General features: G+C 42.1%; 1 protein-coding gene across 1 annotated transcript in view; it reads right to left on the reverse strand.

Annotated features, from left to right (window-relative positions):
• Nucleotides 1-652: 652 nt before the first annotated feature.
• The window catches only part of FGFRL1 (fibroblast growth factor receptor like 1), a 147,049-nt gene continuing 131,640 nt past the window's right edge, over nt 653-16,061 (reverse strand). Inside the window, exons 4-7 of the mRNA XM_040419248.1 lie at nt 9,018-9,098; nt 5,941-6,225; nt 4,332-4,685; nt 653-2,729 (exon numbers count right to left, since the gene is read on the reverse strand). Coding sequence (XP_040275182.1) covers nt 2,329-2,729; nt 4,332-4,685; nt 5,941-6,225; nt 9,018-9,098 — 1,121 coding nt within the window. The 3' untranslated portion in view covers nt 653-2,328. The remainder of the gene's footprint in view (nt 2,730-4,331; nt 4,686-5,940; nt 6,226-9,017; nt 9,099-16,061) is intronic.

Genomic DNA, 16,061 nt, shown 5'->3' on the forward strand with positions numbered 1-16,061 from the left:
ATTAGGATCAACGGGTACGTGTGCTGTTCATGGAGAACACAGACAGCACGCGTCCATGCTTCACTGACATGTGAATAAGGCCTAAAACAGTAATTTCTTTGAAATAGAGAGGACCAGCATAAGGCATGTGATATATACAAGGTATGGCCAAGGCATCTGCATCATTTACAAATCATACCATTAACATTTTCAGATTTTTTTTAAAAATTTCGGTTTACAAAACCCATTGTCAAACATCCTGCTAGGGGAGTGTTTCCCACTGTGGAGGACCGAACAAACTGATTTCAATGAGCACCATGTAATGCTTTATTTACCCTGTGGAGGCACTGCAGGGAAACTAAACTGAATAGATAAAATTGCTAATTGCTGAGTAAATCTGGCTTCCTTAAAAGGGTTCTTCAAGATTTACATATTAATGATAGGTCATCAATAAGTGATCGGTGGGGTTCAACTTCCTCGGACCTCCGAAAATATGCTGTATGAAAAGGCTGTGGCTTTCCGTAAGCGCTTAGGCCTCTTCCTAGGTCATGTGATATCACGTTCATCAGTCACATGGCATAGGCACAGCTCAGCCCTATTTAAGTGAATGGGGCTGAGCTGCAATACCAAGCATAGCCGCCGCTGCCTCCTCAAACAGCTGATTGGCAGGGATGCCAGGTGTCGGACCCCCGCCGATCTCATATTGATAACCTATTCTGAGTATAGGTCATCAATATGTAAATCCCAGAGAAACCCTTTGAAGATTAAAAATATATATTTTTCTTTATATTTTATGATATTTTTGCCACTAGGTGGCACCATTGTAAATCCGAAAAAAAATATTTCCCTATATATCTTACTGAATGAGTCTGTGATACTACCATGACAATTGTTTTATTCTATAAATTACAAAAAATTTCTTTCAAATTGTAAATTTTCAAACTCAATTCGACTAAGATCCTAAAAATGCCTGCAGGAGAACTGGCACGCACATAACCAAAAACTGTACATTTAACCAAATGTGTTATAAAGCTTTAATCTTAGGAATGAGGGGATATTCTGTACAAGATTGTCAACGGGAGCACTGCAATTACATAATTTTGCAAAGTCTACAAAAACATAACTCCGACTTCGTGGACTATAAAACAATAACAATAAAGGCAGTGTAAGGGATCTGGCGGCTAACAAGTTTCTTTGCAATTTTAAAAACTTAAGTGCCCCCTGCCGTGTACCATACTCTTTAAATAGTCATTTTATATTGCTACATAAGGAACATTTAGGAGTCACATGAAGAATAGGCATACAAAAAAAATAAAAATTAACATTTTGTCGAAAATAATATTTTACATAGACATTTTTTTCTGTTTAACAAAATAAATTAAATATACATGGCTTTAGTTTAAAATCTATATAGAATTACACATTTTCTATAGTCACGAAGTTGCTTTATAAAGTCTGTACTCATTATAGCAATGATTATAAGGCATCTTTCTCAGACGGTGAAATGTTATTGCTTTTATTAACTTTAACATATTGCTTTTCTCGAAAGTACTTGAGTTTAATGCATATTTTATTCTAAACTGTTCGATTTAGGGAACTGATACTACAGGTCTTTCCATCTTCTACTCTTTTATGGTAACAATGGTGAGAAGAAGACACAAGGCATAGGGAGCCTGGCGTGACTTGACTAATAGGGTGCTTGATCTTCTGTGGTAACGCTGGTGTCCATCAGGAAGACACAAGGCGTAGGGAACCTGGTGTGGCTTGACTAAGAGGGTGCTTGAACTTCTATGGTAACTATGGTGTCCATCAAGAAGACACAAGGTGTAGAGAACATGGTCTGACTTGACTAAGAGGGTCTTTCAGGGTAAACAGAAACAGGCTCTTTGTGGAATATTAAATCACTCAAGAAGAAACTATTCTCCACTGATGAACATGCTAGCATAACTCAAATGCTAAGAAATACTGCCTTCATGCAGGTTTGTCCAATGGTTGACTTTTCATACTTCAGTGGTCCTTTCGGAAGTCCAAACCTTGACCAGTACCTTCAGCTTGGCCAACCAAAAAGGCACAAATGTGAACTGAACTAGCTAGCTTGAGTGACCCTTGGGCGGGTTACAGCACTAAATGAGAAGTGACCCCCTTGTTGGTGGAGCACAGTGCTTCTGATAAAAATACAAAAAAAAAAAAAAAAAAAAACAGCAACAATGTCCCCAATTACAGGGAGATTCTATCATCCTTCATGAATCCATTAATTATAACATATTCATGTCTACTGGCAGTGAAGGCGAAACCAGGCAGACTTTTTGTGAGGTACCGCAGAATAAAAAAGTTATTTTTCTCTAGCATTTAACACTGATAGTGAATATGTTGATGCTGATGAACTTTGCCTTCGACATGAGAGTGCGTATGGGTATGGATGTCCGTGTAAATCTTTGGGTACATTTTTGACGCCATTCCATTGGCCAAAATAGGTCCTTGGGGAAGTAAATGTTGCTGTTGAGCAACGTACTCCTCATAGTTTATGGAGGAGATGCATTCTTTGTCTACCATTTGTGGTATACAGACCCTTGGCTGCGGTCTGTGAACGACGGCCGCGCTCGGAGGAGAACATAGATTCTTCTTGGTTTGGCAAAGCCATAAGACAATAGTTCCGAATATGAAAACTGCCCCGGCTGGAACCCCGATAATCACAGGCCACGGAAGACTGCTGGGCGACATGCTCACAGGTGCAATGGGAGGCTTCGGATCTGTAGACGGAAGAGAAAAAGAAAAAAAAGTTGATAAAAAATGGATGCAACTGATTAAAACCAGAAAAGGAGAATGAGAAACAGATGTCAGGCAGATCTACTGACTACTAGTGCTCTACAGCTTTCTGATAACACAACATCTGCCAAGTAGCGACGTACGCTGCCAGCAAATAAGGCTTTGTTGTAGGTGTCTCATTAAGGTCTTAAAGGACAAACAAACAGTTTGCTTTTATTAGGCGCGGATCTCCGAGGTTTTGTTTTATTTTGTCTTTGCCTCAATGTAGCAGAATAAACCTTCTCCGGCCACATGTGGTTTCGAAAATACCATTGCTTAGCAGTGAGTCTGGCTGCCTGGAGCAGGCTCGAAACAAAATGTGGTTAATTGTCACTAATACCGTTCTCTAATGTCAGCAAGCTAGTCATTTCAACTATGCGGTCCGGTTGCACACGGCTTCCTGTGCCAGATTTCACTGTGCCAGGCAACATGATGTTCATCCAGGTCTTTCAGATATAATAGCAGTCAACTGACTGATTATTGTATTACACAGTGTACCATTACTGGCCTTATGCACAGGCACCTCCAAATTGTACAGCACCTATAAGCTTCGATATGTACTGGTTCTACTGTACCTCTGTACTCCATGTTCATTTAGGTACATTACTGCTTTAAGGCGCACCATGTGGTGGCACACTGACTCAATACTGAGCCATAAACCCTCTGCCATATGCATGAGGCCTTGGTCAGGTATAGAGCTGAATTTTTTTTTTTTCATGGACTTAGATGTGATCAAAAGGAATCAATATCAAGAACACCATAAAGTTTAATCAGCACATTAAAAACATATACAAAAATGCCCATGTTGAAAGAAAAAGACTTCTACGCGTTTCAAATGAACAAAGACTCGTTCTTAGTCATAAACCCATTTGTTCGAATCGCGTATACGTCTTTTTACTGCTACGTGTGAATTTTTGGAGATGTTTTTAATGAGTGCTGGAGAAAAAAAATTTTTTTTCTACTTTAGACTAAGAAGATTATGCAATCCATGGTAACCTCTTAGGCTATGTTTTTATCAGGTGTTCAAGTATTTTTACAGCATTAATAGTAGAATCTCATTGGAAACTTGATGGAACTCGTTATAAGTGAAGGAGATCTGAAAACATGGCATTACACTAATAACATGTTCCTAGAATGTTAAGTAACATTGGAAATACTTTGCTTTACTCATATTGTACTAATCCCAAGTTTATACTCTGTTTTCTCATCTCAGCCTATGTCTAACGCTAACGTTAGAATTCTGTGGAGTCTCGCGGAGGTCACATGTCTGACAGGGTTGGAGCTCCTCTCCTTCCTGTATCTTAGCCAACCAGAAACATGTAGAAAGCAGTACAGCTACCATAAGAGTGGATAATGCCAATGGGTTTTGTTGCTATGGGCTATCATACACAGGTATAATACGTACCACTGTAGACTCTCGCCACTTTTTGGGTGGACTGAGTACGTTTCAATGTCCTAGTCCTCAACATGGCTACCCCCACTACGTGTAGGTGAAGATAACACTTAAAAATGTACTACACTTTTCAGTTAGTATGGTGTTTGCTTACCTGGCAGTACAGTCAAAAATGCTATTTTGAAGCTGTATCCCATTGTATTGGCGCCAAGACAAATATACATCCCAGCATCCTCTTCTTTTGCCCGTGTTATGATGAGTTTATTTAAGTAGGAACCATCAGGCCGAGACCAAACATCTCCGTTGGGGAGGACGATAAATTTCTGGCCGCCGAAATCGATGGTGGAATTGTATTTGTTCTCCGTGCCATACTCCACCCTCTTCAACCACTGGATCACTGGCTTCACATCACTACGGACCTTACACTGGAAAGACGTTGTGCCCCCGAAATCCACGGTGGTGTTGACCGGGTGGTTGCCCGTAAGTATGGGCTTCGATTTTGTTCTCTCTGATGAAGAAAGAAAAGATCAATGAAATTACTATCTTCATGGTATTACTGTGAAGAGTAGTCAGTAGTAGGGATTGTGAGATCAGTTTTACAGCAGGCTGTAAAATGGGAAGGCTTTTAGAGAGTATGGGTTATACTGACATCTAGTGGCTACGAGAAAAACTGCAATACATTTTATAATTCGTAACTTGGAAACATCCTCCTCCCACCTACAAAAAGGGGGTTTGCAGTAAGGAGAAATAAGACGTAAGACCAGTGTAATGTTATTCAGGACTCTAAAAAAGCTGGGTACCTGTGGGAGGCCATATTAGCTGTCACTAGCTGTTCCCAAAATTATATATATGACTTTGAAACAGAATTCTTCGACTAATGGCTCATAAACTTAGTGGATTTGTTAAAGACGAAATGCTTTTCTACTAAAGACCTTGGGGATTTTTTTATTTTATTTAACTGGGTACTTACTGATCAAAGGGGAATTTTTTTTATTAGAAAATGTTTTATCTAAAAGAAATGCTTTTTAAGGAGGATGTTTCTATGTACAGGAGATTTTTAATGGGGCGGTTCTTTGATTTAAAGGGGAAATACTCTTTATTAAAGGTTTCTTGACGGAATTGCGTCTACAGGGATTTTTTTTATTTAAAGTTTTTTTTTACTTATTTTTATTTAAAGGATATTTTATGGATTTTTTTATTTAAAGGATACATTTTTTTATTCAATTTTTCAAAGCCAGTTCACTAATATGCAGACATAGCGAAGCTGACAAACTGCACATCTTAAGAAATATGATTTTTTTTGTAATGGCCAAGGCCAAACGTTTTCCACCTCGTAAAAGTTTTCAATTTTTACTAGCTGCTCTTTGTTATTTTGTTATATCTTCTATTACTATATTGCAGCCTGCTGTATCCCAGCCAAGAGGTGTCTAGGAGCAGAACCAAGTCGTTAGGTAGACCTGGTATGGTAGAGCTTATTATGCACTGGGCTCTGATACAATAAAAATGCCAAATCTGACATTGGGACGAGGGTTGATTCATTTTCTTGTCTGTGCTCCTGGTTTTAATGTAAACACATGTTTTTAGTGTCTCTACACAGCTGAATGGTGATTGCTACCAAATGTCTCCTCCCAGGTTTCTTCTCTAAGAGCACAAGGCTGGCCAGCTCATGTGCTTCTAATCATTGCCGATACGGAAAAGAAAGAAGAAAGGTGCCAAGAAAATCCAACCGATAACATCAACCCTATGGCAAGAGTGGTACTTACGGATAACTTCTACTTTATACGTTGCGTTGATCTGCCCAACTCTGTTGAACACTTGACACGTGTACTTGCCGCTGTCTTCTGGCTTGAGGCTCTTCAGATTGAGCGTCCACTTCTTCTTTTTGTTCTCGCCAATCTCCTGAGTGGTCAAAGGCTTGTTGTCCTTGAGCCAAGTGATCTCCGGCCTGGGATTTCCACTGGCAATGCATTTTAGACGAACAGAGCTACCCACCGGACGGGCAATGACTCTCTTCCTCATTTTTGCCGGTTGGGTAAACCGGGGTCGGACTGAAAAAACAAATTAAAATGATAATGATCAAAAATAATACAAGAAAATCTACTCCACTGTGGTGTGTGTAGTCTGATGATACCTGCAGCATCATGGGTTATTGGAAAAAGATTAGGACACCAATACTGCTGAGTGTGGTGATCACTGAAAAATCCAGGGCACGTGCCACTGGTACCCGGTAGTATCAAAGCCACCGCCATAACCACCAAACTGAGCTGTCCATCAGTTATCTTCCTTTGTCAAGATAGCACTACCATTAGAGCTCCCACATGGGTTTCCTGCTGTCTCCTGAGGAACAAACTTTTAATGTACCGGTATGTGGCCTGGTGATGAACCTGTTGGTCATGTTGGTTGATGTCCAAGTTAAAAGCTACTGGGCGGAAAAAACTACTCAAAGATTTTAATCTTTTGTTGTTTTTTTTAGGGTGAAAGGGCTTTGAAAGAGGTTGTCTCACTAAAGGGGTTGCCTCACCTGGAACATTGGTGGCATAATTGCTAGGATATGCCACCAATGTCAGATAGGTGTGGTTCCCACAACTATCTGTAGAAGGAAGCTCCCAAAGAGAACAAGAGCGCACTGTGCAAGCATTTCCAGCAGTTCCATAGAAGTGAACGGAGCGGTGGCTGCGCTTGCGCGGTACGCTTTCCACTAATTTTTATAGGTATTCTGAAAATCGCCAAGCAGTGTGCTCTCTATTCATTGTTATTTTTGTCGCTCCCACAGAAATGAACGGAGGTGCACTCTCCTGAACTTTGGGCACTCCATTCTAAAAATAGGTGTAGGTGCCAAAGGTGAAATCCTCACATATCTGACATTTGTGGCATATCCTAGAGATATACCAGTTGAGACAACCCCTATAAAGCCACCCCTTTAAAAATGGAGCCATTGCGGCAATCAGGTCTGGTTCACAACGCCAACACCAAACAGCTGACTTTGCTGCCACAACCGGGCAGGAGTTTTCCTTGCAGTCCATGTACTATAGGATCGGCTGAAGTCTTAGAGAGAGTCTCTATGTTCCGGCTCATGGAGAGGGATCCTGAGCTCGGACCCCCCCCCCCCCCCCCCAACCCCAATGAGATCTATATGCTTTTTTAGAGGATGTCTCAAAAAGAATCAAAAATTCATTGGGTCAAAAATGGATTATAGATGATGAATAACATTATATGTCCACCCGCGAATACTAACATATACAAATAAGCTAAATTTGGAGAAATGAGGCTCTAGAGCCAGGACGTCAGATGTCGTTGTCAGCACATTAGTTACAGAAACATCCCTTATGCTGTTTACTTGTCAATTGGCTTTTCATGTTTTTTTTTTTTTTTGCAGATTTCCGTTGCTTGTACTCGAATATCTGTCAAAGTCAACGCCGAACATACGCTCCAAACATCCCTTCATATACACTGAAAGGGAACATTCAGAGGAGGTGACGCCATCGCTCCACACACTACACCTCTTACTTCCCTACCAGTACAGAGGCCAATTGACCCTCGCGGCAGAAAAATAAATGTTTTTGGGAAAAACCGATGGCTTTCAAGAGGAGGGAAGACTGAAAGGCACATTCACATACACTCCCGGTACAGACTGGAACTATTGAACAGAGTCAATACCAATTCAAGGCGCAGTACAGAAATGAAAAAATTAACACAAAAAGTGCCAGATGATCAGATATTCCTGAATAAAAATTGCCATAGAAATGTACTTTATTTGACTGAATCGCCTTAAAATTGGTCAATTCCAAATGATTAAATGAAATACCAGAATTTTGGTCTGCGCTTGAAATAAGTGTCGGACCATCAGAATTTCTGGACTATAGGTAGGAAATGTGATTTTATATGTAATGGAAACCATTATGGTTCCAGACTGGGTGCAGATATCTCAGATCTCTCTCGAAAGGACGGAGGTCTCGACTGTGATAGTGGGGCCTGACATCTCTACACGTATGAATGGACAACTTTTGAATAAAGTTTTATCACTTTTCAATTGGAAAGGGTTGACGGGTTTATGATTAGATATATGGCACTTTTTGACCGCTGCAAGGGGCATGGCGTGGGCGTGTAAGAGGACGGGCTCTTCTATTTTATCATTTTCTACGCCAGTTTTTGGCGTAGAAAGTGACTTAAGTCTTTGTGTACCCGGCCGATCATGCGCCAAAGTTATGTAGAGGCCACTGCCGCATCTACATAACTTCAGCGCATCCACCGCCGGAACTGGGGTATTAAGACCGGCATCTAATTGGCCATTCTTAATGAATGAGCCTATTAGTATATTTTTAATTGTATTCACTTTTATTTACTGAAATCTTTTTGTATGGCGCCACCTGCTGTTTGCCCTTTTTCTAAATTCTCTGTCCAGCTCACTGAGGTTGACATACATGTTCAGTTCCATCCTTCAACTGCAGCAGAAAGGACATGCCCCCTGAAAAAGGACACGCCCCCTGAGATGCCAGCTTGAAATAAATCTGGCAGAACCATTGCAGCAATGAATGTGGAGATCTCTGGACCCATGTGAGGTACAGGGCTGGTTCTAGCTTTGTTAGAAAGAGATTGTCATGTACTATATGATGTCTGATTTTCCTTTTTTTGTTTTACATTACTCATAGGATAACCCCTTTAAGAAAAGAGATTCAAATCTGCTTTGGTTTCGCAAAACCGAGGAAGAAACGATACATATTTCTTTAAGGTTTTTCAGTCCGATAATGCAGAATATCTGATAATCCAGAGTCCATCGGGCCCAGTGATTTCTGGATTAAAATGATTTTAGTGTATATACAAAAAACTTTCTCTAACTCACCCCATTGCTTGTTGGAGACTTCCTCTAAATCCGGACTGTGCCCGCCAGGGGGTTGGTTGGCTTTTCCTGCGCTGGAGTCGTCTGCAAAACATAAGCGTCAATCATGAATTTCACTTCTAAAAATATTCCATTTAATTAACGTCATTCACACCTAACTTTTGTGCCTTCTCCTCGATTTGTATTTCCTAACTGATGGAAACAGACTGCTGCTTAGCTCCGCCCCCGTCTGTCATGTGACCTGTTACTTCAGCATCCACAACGCACTGCAAACCAGCAGAATTAGCTAGCTTTAGACCTGAACGGAGCAGATGGCATCATATAGACAAGTATGGCAATAGATTTACTAAATTCTCCATTTTTCTGTAGATTGTAACGCCAACTTGCTGTTCAAAAGTGGAATTTCCCTTTAAATCGGATTTATTTTGGTGTATATGTTTTATAATGAACATGAATTTATCCCAAGTCCTTGAATCATCCTCAGCCATGTAACTTCTCAGGAATGTAGGTACTCTTCACGCACTAATCACACAGTCACACTGCCCACTTTTATCGGTGTCAGTCTTCACTGACGTTCTCGCATTCAATTCATGAAACAGAAAAACTCTTAAAACACATTTTTTTTGTGTTCAGACGGAGCGGAGTCGGCCAGCACGGAAGGCGTCTCACAAGGTGTCACAAAAGGAATCTAGGGCATTCGTTTTCTTGAAAAACGTAGCAGCAATTTATGGATCGTTCTTAGTGCAATGAATTTGATAAACGCTTGTGATGTAAGACCGAAGTGGATGAAGCCCTCCGAGGCCCGTGTCCTCATTATACCAGGTGAAGGGGGGGGGGGGGGGTTGGAGAAGAGGGGGTCACTTGTAGTTTACCGCCCCCCTCTCACTTGTGTTACAAGAGTACCCACCATTGACATACACTTACAGCATGTGACTGGCATTCCCCGCTGCCACTTGAGCTCCCGCCAAGCCTTTGATGTGAAATCTATTTCATCCTTTGAAGACGTTGCCCCCTCCCCCCCACCACCACGCCGTTAACCGAGCAGCGGCATGGAGTTACGCTGTGCCCACTCTTTAAACAGCTCGACTGATGCCCGTGCCAGCTGCGTACTACCGCCACTCACCAACATGACCATGCCCGCTGCCATCAGAGGGATCTGGATGCAGATTTCTGATATTCACAAAGGCACTTTTTACCTGGATTGTGTCGAACATGGGCTATAGGTATACCGCTCCTTAAAGGGGCACGCACAACAACAGTCCTTAAAGGGGTTTATCCTATGAAGCAGGGATGCCCAACCTGCGGCCTTCCAGCTGTTGCAAAACTACAACTCCCAGCATGCCCGGACAGCCTACAGCAGTGCATGATGGGAGTTGGGGGGCCGCAGATTGAGCATCCCTGCTATGAAGAGTTGGCTGGATGCAGGAGAGCTGACTTTGTTCAGTTTAGCGGATGCACACTACACCGCGGAGACAGATGAAGCAGGGTTCAGTTTGTCAGATATAGCAGGGCTACGTTTGCTAATGCAGATACCTGCAGATTTACATAGGACTGCAATATGTCTATTCTATGTTTCACAATTTTGCAAAAAATAAATAATTCCTACCCCATAATAAAGTATAAATTGCTCCCTGTACATGGTTCCATACCGATAGCTTAAAATTCGTTACAGTGTGCCAGGACGTATTAGCTTTTCAGCCTATGTAAACAGAAATGTTTCCATTCACTGACAGCCATCTTGAAAATAGTGAGAGATTGAGCCACAAAGTATATTGGAAAAGGTACAAAACATTTCTTGATATAATCATTAAACTTTATTTACATAGACAGAAGAAAACCCCTTTAATAACAATGTCGGCTCTGCTACATCTGTATAAAGTTTATGCCTATAAATTCTAAATTTGAGAATTTGCACCAGCCAGTAATTACCACCACCTAATGGACTGTACATGGGACTACTGATCTCCTTGTGGATGCCGGCTACTGCTCCGACCTGACAGTCACCTCGAAAAGTCCAATTTCACAGGAGACCCAGCTTTGCATTAAACAAGTGGGCGACCCCTGAACTCAATCCTGCGACCAGAGCCCACATCAAAGAGAAGAGGCTGGGGGGGGGGGGGGGGGGGGAGCAGTCAGTACGCACGCACCATTAAGGCTGCCCCCAGCTCCACACTTGGGGAAGGACAAGGGGGTGAACACGGAATAAAAGCCAAGGAAAAGGGGGGGGGGGGAGAGTGAATTGAAGGGGAAAGTGATGTAATCCCGTCAGCCTTAGATGAAGCGGAATGAGGGAACGTCTTCAGAAGAAAAGCCGGGGCCTCGTTAAGACCACTCCACCTTTTTCACTGTGGGACAAAGACGACAAACACTTGTGGACTGGTATTCTTAAGCTGCTGTGGGTGGGTGAAAAGGTTCCTTGAAAAAAAAAAAATTCCTATCGCAGACTCAACTAAATTATCATTCAAGAAATTTGGGAAAGCTGGGTGACAACCTATGTAGATGCTAGAACGGCAGCCATAATAGTTGTTACCCAGCTTTCCCAGAAGGATATAGAACTAGGAAGTCAAAGGTGGGATTTGAATGACAGGTCTAAAAAAATCAGGAGCCATGGAAAACCGGCAACGAGGGCTGCCGCTTATCTCTGGTCAATGGCTATATCTGCAAGGGAATTTTACTCCTACATATGGGGACAAAGGGCCTTTTGGGAGTACATTTTCTGATTTACATAACAGGTAATGGTCAGTTTGCAAGAAAATAAATTATATGCCAGAAAAACAAATTTAAAAAAACCACTCAAAATGTTAAAGAAATTTCAAAATATTTGAAAAATTTAAATATTACTAAACATGTTCTTGTTTGCCACGAACCTTTAAAATTGAGGCTTTTACAAATTGGATTTCACAGATAAGAGCAAATAGCAATCTGATCATTCACATTAGAAGGCGGCTTTCTCCCGTCTTCACATTCAGGCCACGTGCATGTTCAGCTGAGCCGAGCGTGCGTGTGTATGGAGTCGTCGGGAGAGATAGAAGACTAATGTGTAACATTCCTGCAACTGTGTAGTCTAAATATATGGCAAACCAAAGTAACTTTCTAGTGGACCCATAAATGTAAAAAAAAAAATATTTAAAGGGTTTGTGAGGCCAACAATTTTTTTTTTTAAGAGTCAGAATGGCATAAAAAAACATTATACACATCATAATAATAAAAAATAAAAAAACTTCTTAGGTATAATCCTCATCTTATAGGTGCTCCAGTTCGGCTGAGTTCACACTTCAGTTATTTCCATCAGTAATTGTGAGCCAAAACCAGGTGCGGGTCAAAAACACAGAACAGGTGAGGATCTTTCCATTACTCCTGATCTCTAAGTAGGCTTCACTACTGGTTTTGGCTCACAATAACTGATGGAAATAACTGAAGTGTGAACTCAGCCTTATTCCTCCACTCATTTTGATCTGCCTAACATGACTTGTCTCATCTACCTCATTATTCCTATGTACTTTGGTGTATAAATATGTGAATCTTCAGATACTGTCTCAAAAGACGCCTGACGAAGAGGCCCAAGTAGCCTTGAACGCTTGCAATTGTGTCATCTTCTTTTCAGTTAGCCATTAAAAGGTATCAACTACTGAGGAATCCCCCCCCCCCCTTTTTTTTTTATAATGGTTTAATATATTTTTTACTTATACACATCATAGCACTCCCAGGGCCTCCACCGCTCTCTACTTCCTGGTTCTTCACGACTATGAAATGTGGCCAATAACTTTTATGTTTTTTATGCCGTTCTGAGCCATAATATTTTACTGTCCATTTCTAGCATTACAATTCTACAGAAGTCTACACCTTCGGGATTACGTCTTACCAAAACACAAAGAAGAAAAAAAATCTCCAGAGATCAGCCTGCCAGATAAGTAGGGTGTAGGACATGACAGATCGGTTCATGACACCCTGGAATCAGGTGATGTATAGTGTTGACCTAATTTCGGACTAAATCAGTCACGTCTGTATAAACTGTAAGAAAATGTGTTCTGATAAAAAGGCGTTGCATACAATGGAGTCGAAGAGCCAGGACCACCAGACTGTGAAAACCTCGGTGAGTCAGTTAGCTTAGGTCATGAACTCACCAGAGTAGAGAGCTACCAAAAGTTAAATTCAATAGTCTATTGCACATGCTAAAAGTTTAAAGTATAATTTAATGGAGTGCTTGCCTATTGTTCAAGGTTGTCTACCTAGTGTTAGGAATCATTATTTTGTCATTCTTGTTCCTCGCATGTTGTTGAACCGAATGCTCCTGGATGACATGGCCAGACCTCTACATTCCAGTGGAGAAATGGCCCTACTAGTGAAGGACTGGTGGCCCACATCTACAAACACAAGACAGGAAGATGGAGTCTGGTCTCCAGCCTGGAGCATGCAGTACTAGCTAACTTTTTGCTTTACTTGGCATTCTTGAAAAGGGCCACAAGGATGATAGTTTGGGGACCTTTCCAGCTTCCATCAACATACAAGGAGAACATGAAGTTGTCAACAGTTAGGCGCTGCCTCTGCTGGTGGCGTTCTGAATTAATTATTTTATAAATTTGCTACAAATTATCCATTTTGGTGCCAATGTTCTATGAAGACAGAACAATTGGGAGAGCCCCAATCAAATAAAGTCATAGAGAAAACCCATAAATTCAAGGAGAACATTTGAACCCAGGTCCCCAGGCTTGGAAGGATATTGTTTTTAAGAGGTGGTGGTAGGCCGAAGCCTGACTTCAATGACGAGCGGTTAATTTTGGCATAATGATTTTAACCAGGCAACGTGAGATAAGTGGAGCAAATTTGAACCTTTGTAAATGATTGTGGAGACTTTACGTAATAGCTAGCAAGAGATATTCAAGGTCACTCATGGGACATGAGACATTCCAGTGCCTCCACCAGAGGTCTTTTCCCGTTCTCCTGGAATCTGGTCACTCACAGGTCTCGCCCGATCAACAGGACAAGTCAATCCGTGAAGATTAATCTACAAAGGGGGTGGGATTTTCCAGTATGGCCAGGGATTTTCGGGTGACATTTCTCTCTGTAGAGGACACCTCTGCCAGCTGCTTAACCCTCATCTGACATCAAAGCTTTCAACACCCGAAGCACGTTCCTTTCAAACATGGGCATGGCTCGTGAATGGGTAAAAAGGCCTTCGAAGCGGCGAGATGTATTGATAGCACATGAGGAAGGACACACAACGGACCCTTCCTTCTCCATGTGCACATACTACACTACAGCTGCTTAACGTAACTCTAGCAAACATCAAGGAGAACAGGAGGCTTTAGCGAATTAAAATTTTTTAAATACTGACTGCTCATCGTTCCCTTTGAAACTAATACCCGGCCTCGGATCTCACTACATGGAGACCGCTGCAGTCTTTCCATACCACAGCCCAAAAAAGTTCAGAGGGAAACACATTGTTTTACAGTAGAGCCGCATCGTAATATCCAATAACTTCTCACTTGCAAGTGCAAACGACAAAATAACTTTACTAGTGCCTTATAATAACATCAACCCATGGGGGGGAGGGTCTCCTGAGGAGGACCAGCAGAAGTGGTTTCGGTAGGAGACTTTTCCACCAGATGACTTGAAAACCAACTCAGGCATAATGGTAGGGAGTTGTTTCTTCACAAATAATAGTTTGTGGTTCCATACATACATATTCACGTTACAGGGCGTCTATATTCATCTTGCAACCCGTAGAGAATAGTCTAAGCCGTATACTTATATTGTACCAGCTGTCATATTTGTAATGCTCTTCATTGTAGGCATACCAGAGAGTACCAGATGTATGTACTTGTCTGTCCTGATAACTGATGTAGACTATACGTATCTATCGATGTGTTTTTATTTATTTTTTATTTATTCACATATGTCCCGTTATCCAGCATGGCCGCCCTGGATCAAAAAACACTGCATTGGCGCTGTGCCCCATACAAGGCTATGGTGCACTGAGTGGAAGACAGTCAGCCAATCAGTTGTGGCCAACTGTTTAATGGTTTAATCCATGCGTGCTCCATCTTGAAAGATGGTGGTTCCTGACTTCTGACCTCGTTCTTAAGCTGGCCAAGCACATTAGATTAATGTCTGCTTAACGGTCTATCATCCTGGCAGATGTCGTTGGAGATAGTGATCAGGCAGCTGGATTTCAACATGTCCAATCCTTATATGTTCTCCAGAAGATAAGGTGCCTCCACCCCATTGGTTTCCCATCTGTTGAGCATACGATACATCACAAATAGGTATTTGATACAAAAGTAAGCTCGTAGATGTTGATGGAGTGTGAAGGGCAAAGGTTGAAAACCTCTCCGGCCGATGTGCTGTTCACACTGGTGCACAGCTTGTTACAGTGTATCAGGGCTCTGTTATAATGATAAATGCACCTCTGTCACAGTAATATTTCCATTCACTGATAGCAAGAACAAATCTTAAAGGGGTTATCTATGCCCTGTAATAACCCCCCTAATGCCTGGGCCCCTCATATAGGTTATACTTACCCCGCTCCCCGGCATCTGCATCGCTCTTGACGCCCCCACGGCCGCTGCTGCTTCTCCACGTATCGCGTGGATCAAAACATCCGACGGGGGGAGCAGCCAAAAGTAGGCCACGACTGCAATGAGTCTCCCCAGCATTACCCGTGATGCAAGGGGGGCTTGTCCCGCCATGGCCTGCTATTGGCTGCCCCCTTTTCCCCCGCAAATTTTGAGATTCAGCGGTGGCCGTGCAGGGATCAGGTGCAACGCGGGGTAAGTATAATGTATATGAGGTGCCCGGGCATCGGGGGGGTCATTATAAGGGTTGGTAAAAAAAATTAAAAAGGTGAGTTGGAGGAGCTTAGTTCCACGCCTTTATGCTTACATCATACTGAAAGGCTAGTTTCACACTAGCGCTAAACTGTACCGGAGTTCATCCAATCTGGCGCAGCTCGATACTATCTCTCCCCACCGTAGCCCACTGACTATAATGGGACCCGGCAGGGAATCTGCCTGTTTCCGGCATTAGTGCCGGGATTTGGCCAGACAA

Source organism: Bufo bufo, chromosome 2 (assembly GCF_905171765.1).
Source record: "Bufo bufo chromosome 2, aBufBuf1.1, whole genome shotgun sequence".
Classification (NCBI taxonomy): domain Eukaryota; kingdom Metazoa; phylum Chordata; class Amphibia; order Anura; family Bufonidae; genus Bufo; species Bufo bufo.